Below are 20,084 nucleotides of genomic sequence, written 5' to 3'. Positions count from 1 at the left end.
TATCTTATCGTTATTAGGGGCTTAGCCCAATTATCTTATTAGGAGGATTATATAAACTCGTGTAAGGACCTGTTTTGGGATTAAGCAAGAAGCAATCATATTTGCTCGGCTTCCTTAGGGAGCCGGGAGACCTAACTCTAGCCGCCACCCCTGCTCTCTCTCTCTCTCTCTCTTTGTCTCTCTCTCTCTCTCTCTCTCTCTCTCTCTCTCTGTCTCTCTCTCTCTCTCTCGTGCGTGCACGCAACGACCACGCCTTCCTCCACGCCATCCCTCCTTCCACCCCTACAACCTGAGACCATGCCCTGGTAGGGATCCGGTTCCTACCAATTTGGTGTCAGATAGCTTCAGTGCGATCATGTCCTCGCCACCGCCCACTCTGACCCTCCCGCTGCCGACCGTGATGACCGCCCCGATAGCCACCATGGCCAGCGCCCCGCTCTTGCCGGTGCCGGTCACCTCCGCCGCGCCCCTCCCCGTCGTATTCACCCCGGAGGAGATGACGACTCCCAGCCGGGATCTAACCCAGGCGGTCACGGGCATCTACACGTTTCTCGCGAGATGCTATGGGTCGCAGCCCCCTGTGCCATTCGCCAACGCCCTGCCGCCGCAGCAGCCGCCTTCCTCGACGACCCTCGTCGCCGCCGCCATGCAGCAGCTGCCATGGCAGCCGCCACCGGCCACGAACCCCGGCGCCTCCACCATGCAGCAGGGGCAACAGCTACAGCTGCCGCCACCGGCAACCGCGGCCCTTGGCATCCCGACGACGGACCCGGGGGTGCCCATCCACCAGGTCCGGTTTCCCCCGTCGCCGTCTCCGTTACCGGCCTGGCTCGCTGGGTCCCTTGAGCAGGTCTACATGACGGCCTCGGTCGGGCCGCACATGCTGCCCCCACCGGCGACGCACCCGGCCATGCAGTTTGGTGGGTCCTCGGGCTACGCCGAGCCCTTCGCCAGCGTCGATGGGCCCCTGTTCCAGGATGGCACCCTGATGCCTGCCTGTTCGGCCTCGTCATCCTCGATGCGCCGTGCTGACGAGGCGCACCCGCCCGTCGTCCAATTCCAGTCGCCGCCGAGATTCTCCAAGCTGGAGTTCGCGACCTATGACGGCACTGTCGACCCCCTGAATTGGCTCAACCAATGCGACCAATTTTTTAGGGGATAACGCATGCTCGCGTCCGATCACACCTGGACCGCCTCGTATCATCTCCGAGGTGCCGCGCAGACGTGGTACTACGCCCCAAACAGGACGAGGGCGGCATGCCATCATGGGAGCTCTTCCGCGGTTTGTGCCTCTTGCGCTTCGGTCCGCCTATACGCGGGAGCCGTCTGGCGGAACTTGGGCGTCTTTCGTTCCTCACTTCGGTGAAAGACTTCGCCGACCGCTTCCAGGCACTGGCGTGCCACACCCCCGGCGTTTCGGCTCGACAGCCGGCTGAGCTCTTCGTCGGCGGCCTACCGGACCACATCCGCGTGGACATGGAGATGCGAGGGCCACAGGACCTCCAGAAGGCCATGTACTACGCCCGCGTGTTCGAGCGTCGCGCGGTGGCCATCCAGCAGGTGCCACCACCCCGGGCCGCCGGGCCGCCACCCTGGCCGGAAGTTTCCACGCAAGGTCGGCCTGCCCAGGCTTCCGCGGCGCCCTCGCCGCGGCGGCGGCACGCCCGTTCCGCCGGCTCACCCCGGCCAAGTAACTCGACCGTCGCCGCCAAGGGTTGTGCTTCAACTACGACGAGCCCTACGTACCGGGCCACGTCTGCCCACGACTCTTCTACCTGGAGGCTGCAGACAAAATTGAGGAGGACCCCACCGCCGCCGGGCTCGGCGACCAGCCCGCCCCAGTTGACACGGAGGTGTTTGGCGACCGTTGATCTGCCCCGCCTTCCATCTCGAGGATGAGCTGTTTGTGCAGGCGGGGAGAGCAGTTATGACCGGCATATTAGGGGCTTAGCCCAGTTAGTTGTGGCCCCGTTTATCTTATCGTTATTAGGGGCTTAGCCCAATTATCTTATTAGGAAGATTATATAAACTCGTGTAAGGACCCGTTTTGGGATTGAATAAGAAGCAATCATATTTGCTCGGCTTCCTTAGGGAGCCGGGAGACCTAACCCTAGCCGCCACCCCTGCGCTCTCTCTCTCGCGCGCGCACGCAACGACGACGCCCCAGCGCCGGCGACCATGCCTTCCTCCACGCCATCCCTCCTTCCACCCCTACAACCTGAGACCACGCCCTGGTAGGGATCCGGTTCCTACCAATTTGGTATCAGCTAGCTTCGGTGCGATCATGTCCTCGCCATCGCCCACCCCGACCCTCTCGCTGCCGACCGCGACGATCGCCCAGATAGCCACCACGGCCAGCGCCCCTCTCTTGCTAGTGCCGGTCACCTCCGCCGCGCCGTCCCCGTCGTCTTCACCCCGGAGGAGACGACGGCTGCCATCCGGGATCTCACCCAGGCGGTAACGGGCATCTACACGTTCCTCGCGAGATATTATGGGCCGCAGCCTCCTGTGCCCTTCGCCACCGCCCCGCCGCCGCACCAGCCGCCGTCCTCGACGACCCCTGTCGCCGCCGCCATGCAGCAGCTGCCATGGCAGCCGCCACCAGACGAACCCCGGCGCCTCCACCATGCAGCAGGGGCAACAGCTGCAGCCGCCGCCACCGGCGACTGCGGCCCTAGGCATCCCGACGACGGGCCCGGGGGTGCCCATCCACCAGGTCCGATTTCCCCCGTCGCCCTCTCCGTTACCGGCCAGGCTCGCTGGGTTCCTTGAGCAGGTCCATACGACAGCCTCGGTCGGGCCGCACATGCTGGCCCCACCAGCGACGCGCCCGGCCCTGCAGTTTGCTGGGTCCTCGGGCTATGCCGAGCCCTTCGCCAGCGTCGACGGGCCCCTGTTCCAGGGCGGGACCCTGATGCCCGCCTACTCGTCCTCGTCATCCTCGCTGTGCCGTGCTGACGAGGCGCACCCGCCCGTCGTCCACGTCCAGACGCCGCCGAGATTCTCCAAGCTAGATTTCCCGACCTACGACGGCACCGTCGACCCCCTGAATTGGCTCAACCAATGCGACCAATTTTTTAGGGCAAAATGCACGCTCGCGTCCGACCGCACCTGGACTGCCTCGTATCATCTCTGTGGAGCCACCCAGACGTGTTACTATGCCCTCAAACAGGACGAGGGCGGCATGCCACCATGGGAGCGCTTCCGCGATTTGTGCCTCTTACACTTCGGTCCTCCTATACGCGGGAACCGTCTGGCGGAGCTTGGGCGTCTTTCGCTCCTCACCTCGGTGACTTCGCCGACCTCTTCCAGGCACTGGCGTGCCACGCCCCCGGCGTTTCGGCTCGTAAGCCGGCTGAGCTCTTCGTCGGCGGCCTACCGGACCACATCCGCATGGACGTGGAGATGCGCGGGCCACGGGACCTCCAGACGGCCATGTACTACGCCCGCGCGTTCGAGCGGCGCGTGGTGGCCATCCAGCAGGCGCCACCGCCCCGGGCCGCTGGGCCGCCACCTTGGCTGGAAGTTTCCGCGCAGGACCGGCGTGTTGAGGCTTCCACGGCACCCTCGCCGCGGCTGCAGCACGGCCGTTCCACTGGCTCACCCCGGCCGAGCAACTCTAGCGTCGCCGCCAAGGGTTGTGCTTCAACTACGACGAGCCCTACGTACCGGGCCAGTTCTGCCCATGACTTTCTACCTGGAGGCTACAGACTACATTGAGCAGGACCCCGCCGCCGCCGGGCTCGGCGACCCGCCCGCCCAAGTTGACGCGGAGGTGTTTGGCGACCGTTGATCTGCCCCGCCTTCCAGCTCGAGGACGAGCTGTATGTGCAGGCGGGGAGAGATGTTATGACCGGCATATTAGGGGCTTAGCCCAGTTAGTTGTGGCCCAGTTTATCTTATCGTTATTAGGGGTTAGCCCAATTATCTTATTAGGAAGATTATATAAACTCTTGTAAGGACCCGTTTTGGGATTAAGCAAGAAGCAATCATATTTGCTCGGCTTCCTTAGGGAGCCGGGAGACCTAACCCTAGCCCCTACCCCTGCGGTCTCGCTCTCTCTCGCGCGCGCACGCAACGACGGCACCCCAGCACTGGCGACCACGCCTTCCTCCACGCCATCCCTCCTTCCACCCCTACAACCTGAGACCACGCCCTCGTAGGGATCAAGTTCCTACCAATTTGGTATCAGATAACTTTGGTGCGATCATGTCCTCGCCACCGACCACCCCGACCCTCCCGCTGCCGACCACGACGACCGCCCCGATAGCCACCACGGCCAGCGCCCGCTCTTGCCGGTGCCGGTCACCTCCGCCGCGCCCCGTCCCCGTCGTCTTCAACCCGGAGGAGATGACGGCTGCCATCCGGTATCTCACCCAGGCGTCACGGGCATCTACACGTTCCTCGCGAGATGCTATGGGCTACAGCCTCCTGTGCCCTTCGCCACCGCCCCACTGCCGCACCAGCCGCCATCCTTGACGACCCCCGTCGCCGCCGCCATGCAGCAGCTGCCATGGCAGCCGCCACCAGCGATGAACCCCGACGCCTCCACCATGCAGCAGGGGCAACAGCTGCAGCCGCCGCCACCGACGACCGCGGCCCTGGGCATCGCGACTACGGGCCCGGGGGTGCCCATCCACCAGGTACGGTTTCCCCGTCGCCCTCTCCGTTACCGGCCTGGCTCGCAGGGTCCCTTGAGCAGGTCTACACGACGGCCTCGGTCGGGCCGCACATGCTGCCCAGACCGGCGACGCACCCAACCATGCAGTTTGGTGGGTCCTCGGCCTACGCCGAGCCCTTCACCAGCGTCGACGGGCCCCTGTTCCAAGGCGGCACCCTGATGCCCGCCTACTCGGCCTCGTCATCCTCGCTGCGCCGTGCTGACGAGGCGCACCCGCCCGTCGTCCATGTCCAGATGCCGCTGAGATTCTCCAAGCTGGAGTTCGCGACCTACGACGGCACCGTCGACCCCCTGAACTTGCTCAACTAATGCGACAAATTTTTCAGGGGACAACGCATGCTCGCATCCGACCGCACCTGGACTACCTCGTATCATCTCTGAGAAGCCACGCTGATGTGTTACTACGCCCTCAAAGAGGAAGAGGGCGGCATGCCACCATGGGAGCGCTTCCGCGATTTTTGCCTCTTGCGCTTCGGTCCTCCTATACGCGGGAACCGTCTGGCGGAGCTTGGGCGTCTTTCGTTCCTCACCTCGGTGACTTCACCGACCGCTTCCAGGCACTGGCGTGCCACGCCCCCGGTGTTTCGGCTTGTCCGCCGGCTTAGCTCTTCGTCGGCGGCCTACCGGACCACATCCGCATGGACGTGGATATGCGCGGGCCACAGGACCTCCAGACGGCCATGTAATGCGCCCGCGCGTTCGAGCGGCGCGTGGTGGCCATCCAGCAGGCGCCACCGCCCCGGGCCGCTGGGCCGCCACCTTGGCCGGAAGTTTCCGCGCAGGATCGGCCTGTTGAGGCTTCCGCCGCACCCTCGCCGCGGCTGTGGCACGCCCGTTCCACCGGCTCACCCCGGCCGAGCAACTCTAGCGTCGCCGCCAAGAGTTGTGCTTCAACTATGACGAGCCCTACGTACCGGGCCAGGTCTGCCCATGACTTTCTACCTGGAGGCTACAGACTACATTGAGCAGGACCCCGCCGCCGGGCTCGGCGACCAGCCCGCCCCAGTTGACGCGGAGGTGTTTGGCGACCGTTGATCTGCCCCGCCTTCCAGCTCGAGGACGAGCTGTATGTGCAGGCGGGGAGATATGTTATGACCGGCATATTAGGGGCTTAGCCCAGTTAGTTGTGGCCCAGTTTATCTTATCGTTATTAGGGGCTTAACCCAATTATCTTATTAGGAAGATTATATAAACTCGTGTAAGGACCCGTTTTGGGATTAAGCAAGAAGCAATCATATTTTCCCGGCTTCCTTAGGGAGCCGGGAGACCAAACCCTAGTCACCACCCCTGCGCTCTCTCTCTCTCTCGCGCGCGCACGCAACGACGGCACCCCAGCACCGGTGACCACGCCTTCCTCCACGCCGTCCCTCCTTCCACCCCTACAACCTGAGACCAAGCCCTCGTAGGGATCTGGTTCCTACCAATTTGGTATCAGATAACTTCGGTGCGATCATGTCCTCGCCACCGACCACCCCGACCCTCCCGCGGCCGACCGCGACGACCGCCCCGATAGCCACCACGGCCAGCGCCCCACTCTTGCCGGTGCCGGTCACCTCCGCCGCGCCCCGTCCCCGTTGTCTTCAACCCGGAGGAGATGACGGCTGCCATCCGGGATCTCACCTAGGCGGTCACGGGCATCTACACGTTCCTCGAGAGATGCTATGGGCTGCAGCCTCCTGTGCCCTTCGCCACCGCCCCGCCGCCGTCCTCGACGACCCCCGTCGCCGCCGCCATGCAGCAGCTGCCATGGCAGCCGCCACCAGCGATGAACCCCGGCGCCTCCACCATGCAGCAGGGGCAATAGCTGCAGTTGCCGCCACCGGAGACCGCGGCCCTGGGCATCCCGACTACGGGCCCGGCGGTGCCCATCCACCAGGTCCGGTTTCCCCGTCGCCCTCTCCGTTACCGGCGTGGCTCGCTGGGTCCCTTGAGCAGGTCTACACGACGGCCTCGGTCGGGCCGCACATGCTGCCCCCACCAGCGACGCACCCAGCTATGCAGTCTGGCGGGTCCTCGGCCTACGTGGAGCACTTCACCAGCGTCGACGGGCCCCTGTTCCAAGACGGCACCCTGATGCCCGCCTACTCGGCCTTGTCATCCTCGCTGCACCATGCTGACGAGGCGCACCCGCCCATCGTCCACGTCCAGATGCCGCCGAGATTCTCCAAGCTGGAGTTCGCGACCTACGACGGCACCGTCGACCCCCTGAACTTGCTCAACCAATGCGACCAATTTTTCAGGGGACAACGCACGCTCGCGTCCGACCGCACCTGGACTGCCTCGTATTATCTCTGAGGAGCCGCGCATATGTGGTACTACGCCCTCAAACAGGACGAGGGCGGCATGCCACCATGGGAGCGCTTCCGCGATTTGTGCCTCTTGCGCTTCGGTACTCCTATACGCGGGAACCGTCTGGTGGAGCTTGGGCGTCTTTCGTTCCTCACCTCGGTGACTTCGCCGACCGCTTCCAGGCACTGGCGTGCCACGCCCCCGGCGTTTCGGCTCGTCAGCCGGCTGAGCTCTTCGCCGGCGGCCTACCGGACCACCTCCAGACGGCCATGTACTGCGCTCGCGCGTTCGAGCGGCGCGTGGTGGCCATCCAGCAGGCGCCACCGCCCCGGGCCGCTGGGCCGCCACCTTGGCCCGAAGTTTCCGCGCAGGACCGGCCTGTTGAGGCTTCCGCGGCACGCTCGCCGCGCCTGCGGCACGCCCGTTCCACCGGCTCACCCCGGCCGAGCAACTCTAGCGTCGCCGCCAAGGGTTGTGCTTCAACTACGACGATCCCTACATACCGGGCCAGGTCTGCCCACGACTTTCTACCTGGAGGCTACAGACTACATTGAGGACGACCCCGCCGCCGCCGCGCTCGGCGACCAGCCCGCCCCAGTTGACGCGGAGGTGTTTCGCGACCGTTGATCTGCCCCGCCTTCCAGCTCGAGGACGAGCTGTATGTGCAGGCGGGGAGAGATGTTATGACCGGCATATTAGGGGCTTAGCCCAGTTAGTTGTGGCCCAGTTTATCTTATCGTTATTAGGGGCTTAGCTCAATTAGCTTATTAGGAAGATTATATAAACTCGTGTAAGGACCCGTTTTGGGATTAAGCAAGAAGCAATCATATTTGCTCGGCTTCCTTGGGGAGCCGGGAGACCTAACCCTAGCCACCACCCCTGCGCTCTCTCTCTCACGCGCGCGCACGCAACGACGGCACCCTAGCACCGGCGACCACGCCTTCCTCCACGCCATCCCTCCTTCCACCCCTACAACCTGAGACCACGCCCTCGTAGGGATCCGGTTCCTACCAATTTGGTATCAGATAACTTCGGTGTGATCATGTCCTCGCCACCGCCCACCCCGACCCTCCCGCTGCCGACCGCGACGACCTCCGCGATAGCCACAACGGCCAGCGCCCCGCTCTTGCCGGTGTCGGTCACCTCCGCCGCGCCCGTCCCCGTCGTCTTCAACCCATTGGAGATGACGGGTACCATCCGGGATCTCACCCAGGCGGACACGGGCATCTACACGTTCCTCGCGGGATGCTATGGGCTGCAGCCTCCTTTGCCCTTCGCCACCGCCCCGCCGTCGTCCTCGACGACCCCCATCGCCGCCGCCATGCAGCAGCTGCCATGGCAGCCGCCACCAGCGACGAACCCCGGCACCTCCGCCATGCAGCAGGGGCAACAGCTGCAGCCGCCGCCACCGGCGACCGCGGCCCTGGCCATCCCGACAACGGGCCCGGGTGTGCCCATCCACCAGGTCCGGTTTCCCCCGTCGCCCTCTTTGTTACCGGCCTGGCTCACTGGGTCCCTTGAGCAGGTCTACACTACGGCCTCGGTCGGGCCGCACATGCTGCCCTCACAGGCGACGCACCCAGCCATGCAGTTTGGCGGGTCCTCGGCCTACGTCGAGCCCTGCACCAGCGTCGACGGGCCCCTGTTCTAGGGCGGCACCCTGATGCCCGCCTACTCGGCCTCGTGATCCTCGCTGCGCCGTGCTGACGAGGTGCACCCGCCCGTCATCCACGTCCGGATGCCGCCGAGATTCTCCAAGCTGGAGTTGGCGACCTACGACGGCACCGTCGACCCCCTGAACTTGCTCAACCAATGCGACCAATTTTTCAGGGGACAACACACGCCCGCGTCCGACCGCACCTGGACTGTCTCGTATCATCACCGAGGAGCCACGCAGACGTGGTACTACGCCATCAAACAGGACGAGGGCGGCATGCCACCATGGGAGCGCTTCCGTGATTTGTGCCTCTTGCGCTTCGGTACTCCTATACGCGGGAACCATCTGGCGGAGCTTCGGCGTCTTTCGTTCCTCACCTCGGTGACTTCGCCGACCACTTCCAGGCACTGGCATGCCACGCCCCGGCGTTTCGGCTCGTCAGCTGGCTGAGCTCTTCATCGGCGGCCTACCGGACCACATCCGCATGGACGTGGAGATGCGCGGGCCACAGGACCTCTAGACGGCCATGTACTACGCCCGCGCGTTCGAGCGGCACGTGCTGGCCATCCAGCAGGCGCCACCGCCCGGGGCAGCTGGGCCGCCACCTTGGCCGGAAGTATCCGTGCAGGGCCGGCTTGTTGAGGCTTCCGCGGCACCCTTGCCGCGGCTGCGGCACGCCCGTTCCACCGGCTCACCCCGGCCAAGCAACTCTAGCGTCGCCGCCAAGGATTGTGCTTCAACTACGACGAGCCGTACGTACCGGGCCAGGTCTGGCCACGACTTTCTACCTGGAGGCTACAGACTACATTGAGCAGGACCCCGCCGCCGCCGAGCTCGGCGGCCAGCCCGCCCCAGTTGACGCGGAGATGTTTGGCGGCCGTTGAAATGCCCCGCCTTCCAGCTCGAGGACGAGCTGTATGTGCAGGCGGGGAGAGATGTTATGACCGGCATATTAGAGGCTTAGTCCAGTTAGTTGTGGCCCAGTTTATCTTATCGTTATTAGGGGCTTAGCCCAATTATCTTATTAGGAAGATTATATAAACTCGTGTAAGGACCCGTTTTGGGATTAAGCAAAAAGCAATCATATTTGCTCGGCTTCCTTAGGAGCCGGGAGACCTAACCCTAGCCTCCACCCCTGCGCTCTCTCTCTCTCTCTCTCTCTCTCTCTCGTGCGCACTTGCAACGACGGCACCCCAGCACGGGCGACCACGCCTTCCTCCACGCCATCCCTCCTTCCACCCCTACAACCTGAGACCACACCCTCGTAGGGATCCTGTTCCTACCAATTTGGTATCAGATAACTTCGGTGCGATCATGTCCTCGCCACCGCCCACCCCGACCGTCCCGCTGCGGACCGCGATGACCGCCCCGATAGCCACCACGGCCAGCGCCCCGCTCTTGCCGGTACCGGTCACCTACGCCGCACCCGTCCCCGTCGTCTTCAACCCGGAGGAGATGACGGCTGCCATCCGGGATCTCACCCAGGCGGTCACGGGCATCTACACGTTCCTCGCGAGATTCTATGGGCTGCAACCTCCTGTGCCCTTCGCCACCGCCCCGCCGCCGCACAAACCGCCGTCCTAGACGACCCCCGTCGCCGCCGCTATGCAGCAGCTGCCATGGCAGCCGCCACCAGCGACGAACCTCGGCGCCTCCACCATGCAGCAGGGGCAACAGCTGCAGCCGCCGCCACCGGCGACCGCGGCCCTGGGCATCCCGACGATGGGCCCGAGGGTGCCCATCCACCAGATCCGGTTTCCCCCGTCGCCCTCTCCGTTACCGGCCTGGCTCGCTGGGTCCCTTGAGCAGGTCTACACGACGGCCTCGGTCGGGCCGCACATGCTGCCCCCACCGGCGACGCACCCAGCCATGCAGTTTGGTGGGTCCTCGGCCTACGCCGAGCCCTTCACCAGCGTCGACGGGCCCCTGTTCCAGGGCGGCACCCTGATGCCCGCCTACTCGGCCTCGTCATCCTCACTGCGCCGTTCTGACGAGGCGCACCCACCCGTCGTCCACGTCCAGACGCCGCCGAGATTCTCCAAGCTGGAGTTCGCGACCTACGACGGCACCGTCGACCCCCTGAATTGGCTCAACCAATGCGACCAATTTTTCAGGGGACAACGCACGCTCGCGTCCGACCGCACCTGGACTTCCTCATATCATCTCTCAGGATCCACGCAGACGTGGTACTACGCCCTCAAACAGGACAAGGGCGGCATGCCACCATGGGAGCGCTTCCGCGATTTGTGCCTCTTGCGCTTCGGTCCTACTATACGCGGGAACCGTCTGGAGGAGCTTGGGCGTCTTTCGTTCCTCACCTCGGTGACTTCGCCGACCGCTTCCAGGCACTGGCATGCCACGCCTCCGGCGTTTCGGCTCGTCAGCCGACTGAGCTCTTCGTCGGCGGCCTACCGGACCACCTCCGCATGGACGTGGAGATGCGCGGGCCACAGGACCTCCAGACGGCCATGTACTACGCCCGCGCGTTCGAGCGGCGCGTGGTGGCCATCCAGCAGGCGCCACCGCCCCGGGCCACTGGGCCGCCACCTTGGCCGGAAGTTTCCGCGCAGGACCAGCCTGTTGAGGCTTTCGCGGCACCCTCGCCGCGGCTGCGGCACGCCCGTTCCACCGGCTCACCCCGGCCGAGCAACTCTAGCGTCGCCGCCAAGGGTTGTGCTTCAACTACGACGAGCCCTACGTACCGGGCCAGGTTTGCCGACGACTTTCTACCTGGAGGCTACAGACTACATTGAGGAGGACCCAGCCGCCGCCGGGCTCGGCGACCAGCCCGCCCCAGTTGACGTGGAGGTGTTGGGCGGCCGTTGATCTGCCCCGCCTTCCAGCTCGAGGACGAGCTGTATGTGCAGGCGGGGAGAGATGTTATGACTGGCATATTAGGGGCTTAGCACAGTTAGTTGTGGCCCAGTTTATCTTATCGTTATTAGGGGCTTAGCCCAATTATCTTATTAGGAAGATTATATAAACTCGTGTAAGGACCCGTTTTGGGATTAAGCAAGAAGCAATCATATTTGCTCGGCTTCCTTAGGGAGCCGGGAGACCTAACCCTAGCCGCCACCCCTGCGCTCTCTCTCTCTCTCTCACGCGCGCGCAAGGACGGCACCCCAGCACCGGCGACCACGCCTTCCTCTTGCCGGTGCCGGTCACCTCCGCCGCGCCCGTCCCCATCATCTTCAACCCGGAGGAGATGACTGCTGCCATCCGGGATCTCACCCAGGCGGTCACGGGCACCTACACGTTCCTCGCGAGATGCTATGGGCTGCAGCCTCCTGTGCCCTCCCCGCCGCCGCACCAGCCGCCGTCCTTGACGACCCCCATCGCCGCCGCCATGCAGCAACTGCCATGGCAGCCGCCACCAGCGACGAACCCCGGCGCCTCCACCATTGAGCAGGGGCAACAGCTGCAGCCGCCGCCACCGGCGACCGCGGCCCTGGGCATCCTGACGATGGGCCCGGGGGTGCCCATCCACCAGGTTCGGTTTCCCCCGTCGCCCTCTCCGTTACCGGCCTGGTTCGCTGGGTCCCTTGAGCAGGTCTACACGACGGCCTCGGTAGGGCCGCACATGCTACCCCCACCGGCGACGCACCCAGCCATGCAGTTTGGCGGGTCCTCGGCCTACGCCGAGCCCTTCACCAGCGTCGACGGGCCTCTGTTCCAGGGCGGCACCCTGATGCCCGCCTACTCAGCCTCGTCATCCTCGCTGCGCCGTGCTGACGAGGCGTACCCACCCGTCGTCCACGTCCAGACGCCGCCGAGATTCTCCAAGACCCCCTGAATTGGCTCAACCAATGCGACCAATTTTTCAGGGGACAACGCACGCTCGCGCCCGACCGCACTTGCATTGCCTCGTATCATCTCCGAGGAGCCGCGCAGACGTGGTACTACGCCCTTGAACAGGACGAGGGCGGCATGCCACCATGGGAGCGCTTCCATGATTTCTGCCTCTTGCGCTTCGGTCCGCCTATACGCGGGAGCCGTCTGGCGGAGCTTGGGCGTCTTTCGTTCCTCACCTCGGTGCAAGACTTCGCTGACCGCTTCCTGTTGGGGAACGTAGTAATTTCAAAAAAATTCCTACGCACACACAGGATCATGGTGATGCATAGCAACGAGAGGGGAGAGTGTGTCCAGGTACCCTCGTAGACCGAAAGCGGAAGCGTTAGCACAACGCGGTTGATGTAGTCGTACATCTTGACGATCCGACCGATCCAAGTACCGAACGTACGGCACCTCCGAGTTCAGCACACGTTCAGCTCGATGACGTCCCTCGAACTCCGATCCAGCCGAGCTTTGAGGGAGAGTTCCGTCAGCACGACGGCGTGGTGACGGTGATGATGATGCTACCGACGTAAGGCTTCGCCTAAGCACCGCTACGATATGATCGAGGTGAAATATGGTGGGGGGCATCGCACACGGCTAAGAGATCAAGAGATCAATTGTTGTGTCTAGAGGTGCCCCCTGCCCCCGTATATAAAGGAGGGAGGGAGAGGCCAGCCCTAGAGGGGGCGCGCCAAGTGTGGGGTGTCCTAGTAGGATTCCCCTTTCCTTTCGGGAGTAGGAGAGAAGGAAAGAGGGGGAGAGGGAGAAGGAAAAAGGGGCCTGCACCCCTCGTCCAATTCAGACCAGAGGGGGGGGCGCCTCCTTCCTTTTGGCCTCTCTCCTCTATTCCCGTATGGCCCAATAAGGCCCAATACTTCCCGATACGCCGAAAATACCTAAATCACTCGGAACCTTTCCGATGTCCGAATATAGTCATCCAATATATCAATCTTTACGTCTCGACCATTTTGAGACTCCTCGTCATGTCCCCGATCTCATCCGGGACTCCGAACTACCTTCGGTGCATCAAAACACATAAACTCATAATACAAATCGTCACAGAACTTTAAGCGTGCGGACCCTACGGGTTCGAAAACTATGTAGACATGAACGAGACACGTCTCCGGTCAATAACCAATAGCGGAACCTGGATGCTCATATTGGATCCTACATATTCTACGAAGATCTTTATCGGTCAAACCGCATAACAACATACGTTGTTCCCTTTGTCATCGGTATGTTACTTTCCCGAGATTTGATCGTCGGTATATCAATACCTAGTTCAATCTCGTTACCGGCAAGTCTCTTTACTCGTTCCGTAATACATCATCTCGCAACTAACTCATTAGTCACAATGCTTGCAAGGCTTATAGTGATGTGCATTACCGAGAGGGCCCAGAGATACCTCTCCGACAATCGGAGTGACAAATCCTAATCTCGAAATACGCCAACCCAACAAGTACCTTCGGAGACACCTGTAGAGCACCTTTATAACCACTCAGTTACGTTGTGACGCTTGGTAGCACACAAATTGTTCCTCCGGTAAACGGGAGTTGCATAATCTCATAGTCATAGGAACATGTATAAGTCATGAAGAAAGCAATAGCAACATACTAACCGATCAAGTGCTAAGCTAACGGAATGGGTCAAGTCAATCACATCATTCTCCTAATGATGTGACCCCGTTAATCAAATGGCAACTCATGTCTATGGCTAGGAAACATAACCATCTTTGATCAACGAGCTAGTCAAGTAGAGGCATACTAGTGACACTCTGTTTGTCTATGTACTCACACATGTATTATGTTTCTGGTTAATACAATTCTAGCATGAATAATAAACATTTATCATGAAATAAAGAAATAAATAATAACTTTAATATTGCCTCTAGGGCATATTTCCTTCAGTCTCCCACTTGCAATAGAGTCAATAATCTAGATCACGTCGCCATGTGATTTGACATCAATAGTTCACATCACCATGTGATTAACACCCATAGTTCACATCGTCATGTGACCAACACCCAAAGGGTTTACTAGAGTCAATAATCTACTTCACATCGCTACGTGATTAACACCCAAAGAGTACTAAGGTGTGATCATGTTTTGCTTGTGAGAGAAGTTTAATCAACGGGTCTGCCATATTCAGATCCGTATGTATTTTGCAAATTCCTATGTCTACAATGCTCTGCACGGAGCTACTTTAGCTAATTGCTCCCACTTTCAATATGTATCCAGATTAAGACTTAGAGTCATCTGGGTCAGTGCCAAAACTTGTATCAACGTAACCCTTTACGACGAACCTTTTGTCACCTCCATAATCGAGAAACATATCCTTATTGCACTAAGGATAATTTTGACCGCTGTTCAGTGATCTACTCCTTGATCACTATTGTACTCCCTTGCTAAAATCAGTGTAGGGTATACAATAGATCTGGTACGCAGCATGGCATACTTTATAGAACCTATGGCTGAGGCATAGGGAATGACTTTCATTCTCTTTCTATCTTCTGCCGTGGTCGGGCTTTGAGTCTTACTCAATTTCACACCTTGTAACACAGGAAAGAACTCTTTCTTTGACTGTTCTATTTTGAACTACTTCAAAATCTTGTCAAGGTATGTACTCATTGTAAAAACTTATCAAACGTCTTGATCTATCTCTATAGATCTTGATGCTCAATATGTAAGCAGCTTCACCGAGGTCTTTCTTTGAAAAAACTCCTTTCAAACACTCCTTTATGCTTTGCAGAATAATTCTACATTATTTCCGATCAACAATATGTCATTCACATATAATTATCAGAAATGTTGTAGTGCTCCCAGTCACTTTCTTGTAAATACAGGCTTCACCTCAAGTCTGTATAAAACTATATGCTTTGATCAATTTATCAAAGCGTATATTCCAACTCCGAGATGCTTGCCCTAGTCCATAGATGGATTGCTGGAGCTTGCATATTTTGTTAGCACCTTTAGGATTGACAAAACCTTCTTGTTGCATCATATACAACTCTTCTTTAATAAATCCATTAGGGAATGCAGTTTTGTTTATCCATTTGCCAGATTTCATAAAATGCGGCAATTGTTAACATTATTTGGACAGACTTAAGCATAGATACGAATGAGAAACTCTCATCGTAGTCAACACTTTGAACTTGTCGAAAACCTTTTTGCGACAATTCTAGCTTTGTGGATAGTAACACTACTATCAGCGTCCGTCTTCCTCTTGAGGATCCATTTAATCTCAATGGCTCACCAATCATCGGGCAAGTCAATCAAAGTCCATACTTTGTTCTCATACATGGATCCCATCTCAGATTTCATGGCCTCAAGCCATTTTGCGGAATCTGGGCTCATCATCGCTTCCTCATAGTTCGTAGGTTCGTCATGGTCAAGTAACATGACCTCCAGAATAGGATTACCATACCACTCTGGTGCGGATCTTATTCTGGTTGACCTATGAGGTTCGGTATTAACTTGATCTGAAGTTTCATGATCATTATCATTAGCTTCCTCACTAATTGGTGTAGGTGTCACAGGAACCGGTTTCTGTGATGAACTACTTTCCAATAAGGGAGCAGGTACTGTTACCTCATCAAATTCTACTTTCCTCCCACTCACTTCTTTCGAAACTCCTTCTCTAGAAAGGATCCATTCTTAGCAACGAATTTGCCTTCGGATCTGTGATAGAAGATAAACCCAATAGTCTCCTTTGGGTATCCTATGAAGATGCATTTCTTCGATTTAGGTTCAAGCTTATCATGTTGAAACTTTTTCACATAAGCATCGCAACCCCAAACTTTAAGAAACGAAAACTTTGGTTTCTTGCCAAACCACAGTTCATAAGGTGTCATCTCAACGGATTTAGATGGTGCCCTTTTTAACGTGAATGCAGCTGTCTCTAATGCATAACCCCAAAACGATAGTGGTAGATTGGTAAGAAACATCATAGATCGCACCATATCTAATAAAGTACGGTTATGACGTCCGGACACACCATTACGCTGTGGTGTTCCAGGTGGCGTGAGTTGCGAAACTATTCCGCATTGTTTCAAATGAAACCAAACTCGTAGAAACTTTATTTTCTTGTTACGATGATTTTCCACTTCACTCTGAAATTATATGAACTTTTCAAATGTTTCAGACTTTATGTTTCATCAAGTAGATATACCCATATCTGCTCAAATCATCTGTGAAGGTCAGAAAATAACGATACCTGCCGCGAGCCTCAATATTCATCGGACCACATACATCAGTATGTATAATTTCCAACAAATCTGTTGCTCCCTCCATTGTTCCGGAGAACGGCGTTTTAGTCATCCTGCCCAAGAGGCATCGTTCGCAAGCATCAAGTGATTCATAATCAAGTGATTCCAAAATCCCATCAGCATGGAGTTTATTCATGCGCTTTACACCAATATGACCTAAACGGCAGTGCCACAAACAAGTTGCACTATCATTATTAACTTTGCATCTTTTGGCTTCAATATTACGAATATGTGTATCACTACAATCGAGATCCAACAAACCATTTTCATTGGGTGTATGACCATAGAAGATTTTATTCATGTGAACAGAATAACAATTATTCTCTAACTTAAATGAATAACCGTATTGCAATAAACATGATCAAATCATATTCATGCGCAACGCAAACACCAAATAACACTTATTTAGGTTCAACACTAATTCCGAAAGTATAGGGAGTGTGCGATGATGATCATATCAATCTTGGAACTACTTCCAACACACATCATCACTTCACCCTCAACTAGTCTCTGTTCATTCTGCAACTCCCGTTTTGAGTTACTAATCTTAGCAACTGAACTAGTATCAAATACCACGGTGTTGCTATAAACACTAGTAAAGTACACATCAATAACATGTATATCCAATATACCATTGTTCACTTTGCCATCCTTCTTATCCGCCAAGTATCTAGGGGCAATTCCACTTCCAGTGACTAGTCCCTTTGCAGTAGTAGCACTTAGTCTCAGGCTTAGGTCCAGACTTGGGCTTCTTCACTTGAGCAACAACTTGCTTGCCGTTCTTCTTGAAGTTCCCCTTCTACCTTTTGCCCTTTTCTTGAAACTAGTGGTCTTGTCAACCATCAACACTTGATGCTTTTCTTGATTTCTACCTTCATCGATTTCAGCATCACGAAGAGCTTGCGAATCGTTTCCGTTATCCCTTGCATATTATAGTTCATCACGAAGTTCAACTAACTTGGTGATAGTGACTAGAGAACTCTGTCAATCACTATTTTATCTGGAAGATTAACTCCCATTTGATTCAAGTGATTGTAGTACACAGACATTCTGAGCACATGCTCACTAGCTGAGCAATTCTCCTCCATCTTTTAGGCAAAGTACTTGTCAAAGGTCACATACCTATCAACATGGGCATGAGTATGAAATACCAATTTTAACTCTTGGAACATCTTATATGCTCTGTGGCGTTCAAAACATTTTTGAAGTCCCGGTTCTAAGCCGTAAAGCATGGTGCACTAAACTATTAAGTAGTCATCATACCAAGCTTTTGTCAAAACGTTCATAACGTCTGCATCTGCTCCTGCAATTGGTCTGTCACCTAGCGGTGCATTAAGGACATAATTCTTTTGTGCAGCAATGAGGATAATCCTCAGATCACGGATTCAATCCGCATCATTGCTACTAACATCTTTCAACTTAGTTTTCTCTAGGAACATATCAAAAATAAAACAAGGGAGCTAAACGCGAGCTATTAATCTACAACATAGATATGCTAATACTACCAGGACTAAGTTCATAATAAATTTAAGTTCAATTAATCATATTACTTAAGAACTCCCACTTAGATAGACATCCCTCTAATCATCTAAGTGATCACGTGATCCAAATCAACTAAACCATGTTCGATCATCACGTGAGATGGAGTAGTTTCAATGGTGAACATCACTATGTTGATCATATCTACTATATGATTCACGCTCAACCTTTCGATCTCAGTGTTCCGAGGCCATATCTGTTATATGCTAGGCTCGTCAAGTTTAACCTGAGTATTCCGCGTGTGCAACTGTTTTGCACCCGTTGTATTTGAACATAGAGCCTATCACACCCGATCATCACGTGGTGTCTCAGCACGAAGAACTTTCGCAACGGTGCATACTCAGGGAGAACACTTATACCTTAATAATTTAGTGAGAGATCATCTTATAATGCTACCGTAATCAAAGCAAGATAAGATGCATAAAAGATAAACATCACATGCAATCAATATAAGTGATATGATATGGCCATCATCATCTTGTGCTTGTGATCTCCATCTCCGAAGCACCGTCATGATCACCATCGTCACCGGCGCGACACCTTGATCTCCATCGTAGCATCGCTGTCGTCTCGCCAACTTATGCTTCTACGACTATTGCTACCGCTTAGTGATAAAGTAAAGCATTACAGGGCGATTGCATTGCATACAATAAAGCGACAACCATATGGTTCCTGCCAGTTGCCGATAACTCGGTTACAAAACATGATCATCTCATACAATAAAATATAGCATCATGCCTTGACCATATCACATCACAACATGCTCTGCAAAAATAAGTTAGACGTCTTCTACTTTGTTGTTGCAAATTTTACGTGGCTGCTATGGGCTTAGCAAGAACCGTTCTTACCTACGCATCAAAACCACAACAATAGTTTGTCAAGTTAGTGCTGTTTTAACCTTCTCAAGGACCGGGCGTACACACACTCGATTCAACTAAAGTTGGAGAAACAGACACCCGCCAGCCACCTGTGTGCAAAGCACGTCGGTAGAACCAGTCTCGCGTAAGCGTACGCGTAATGTCGGTCTGGGCCGCTTCATCCAACAATACCGCTGAACCAAAGTATGACATGCTGGTAAGCAGTATGACTTGTATCACCCACAACTCACTTGTGTTCTACTCGTGCATATAACATCTACGCATAAAACCTGGCTCTGATACCACTGTTGGGGAACGTAGTAATTTTAAAAAAATTCCTACGCACACACATGATCATGGTGATGCATAGCAACGAGAGGGGAGAGTGTGTCCACGTATCCTCGTAGACCGAAAGCGGAAGCGTTAGCGCAACGCGGTTGATTTAGTCGTGCGTCTTCACGATCCGACCGATCCAAGTACCGAACGTACGGCACCTCCGAGTGCAGCACACGTTCAGCTCGATGACGTCCCTCGAACTCCGATCCAGCCGAGCTTTGAGGGAGAGTTCCTTCAGCACGACGGCGTGGTGACGGTGATGATGATGCTACCGACGCAGGGCTTCGCCTAAGCACCGCTACGATATGATCGAGGTGGAATATGGTGGAGGGGGCACCGCACACGGCTATAAGATCAAGAGATCAATTGTTGTGTCTAGAGGTGCCCCCCTGCCCCCGTATATAAAGGAGGGAGGGAGAGGCCAGCCCTAGAGGGGGCGCGCCAAGTGTGGGGAGTCCTACTAGGACTCCCAAGTCCTAGTAGGATTCCCCTTTCCTTTCCGGAGTAGGAGAGAAGGAAAGAGGGGGAGAGGGAGAAGGAAAAGGGGGCTGCACCCCTTGTCCAATTCGGACCAGAGGGGGGGTGCCTCCTTCCTTTTGGCCTCTCTCCTCTATTTCCGTATGGCCC

The 20,084-nt window shown here is 56.6% G+C and overlaps 1 protein-coding gene across 1 annotated transcript; it reads left to right on the top strand.

The window, feature by feature from the left end:
* The first annotated feature begins 8,708 nt into the window (after positions 1-8,708).
* LOC109783955 (uncharacterized) lies at positions 8,709-9,147 on the top strand. The gene is made up of 2 exons (XM_020342545.1): positions 8,709-8,949; positions 9,032-9,147. Exons 1-2 carry the CDS (start codon positions 8,709-8,711, stop codon positions 9,145-9,147), a joined length of 357 nt encoding a protein of 118 aa, XP_020198134.1.
* The last annotated feature ends 10,937 nt before the right edge of the window (positions 9,148-20,084 follow it).

Source organism: Aegilops tauschii, chromosome 3 (assembly GCF_002575655.3).
Source record: "Aegilops tauschii subsp. strangulata cultivar AL8/78 chromosome 3, Aet v6.0, whole genome shotgun sequence".
Lineage (NCBI taxonomy): Eukaryota > Viridiplantae > Streptophyta > Magnoliopsida > Poales > Poaceae > Aegilops > Aegilops tauschii.
This window is presented reverse-complemented; position numbering and strand designations above follow the sequence as displayed.

Coding starts and splice junctions, on each gene's coding strand:
- LOC109783955 (XM_020342545.1), top strand. CDS start 8,709: ATGCCGCCGAGATTCTCCAAGCTGGAGTTGGCGACCTACGACGGCACC. Junction 8,950..9,031: donor TTTGTGCCTCTTGCGCTTCG/GTACTCCTATAC, acceptor GACCACTTCCAG/GCACTGGCATGCCACGCCCC.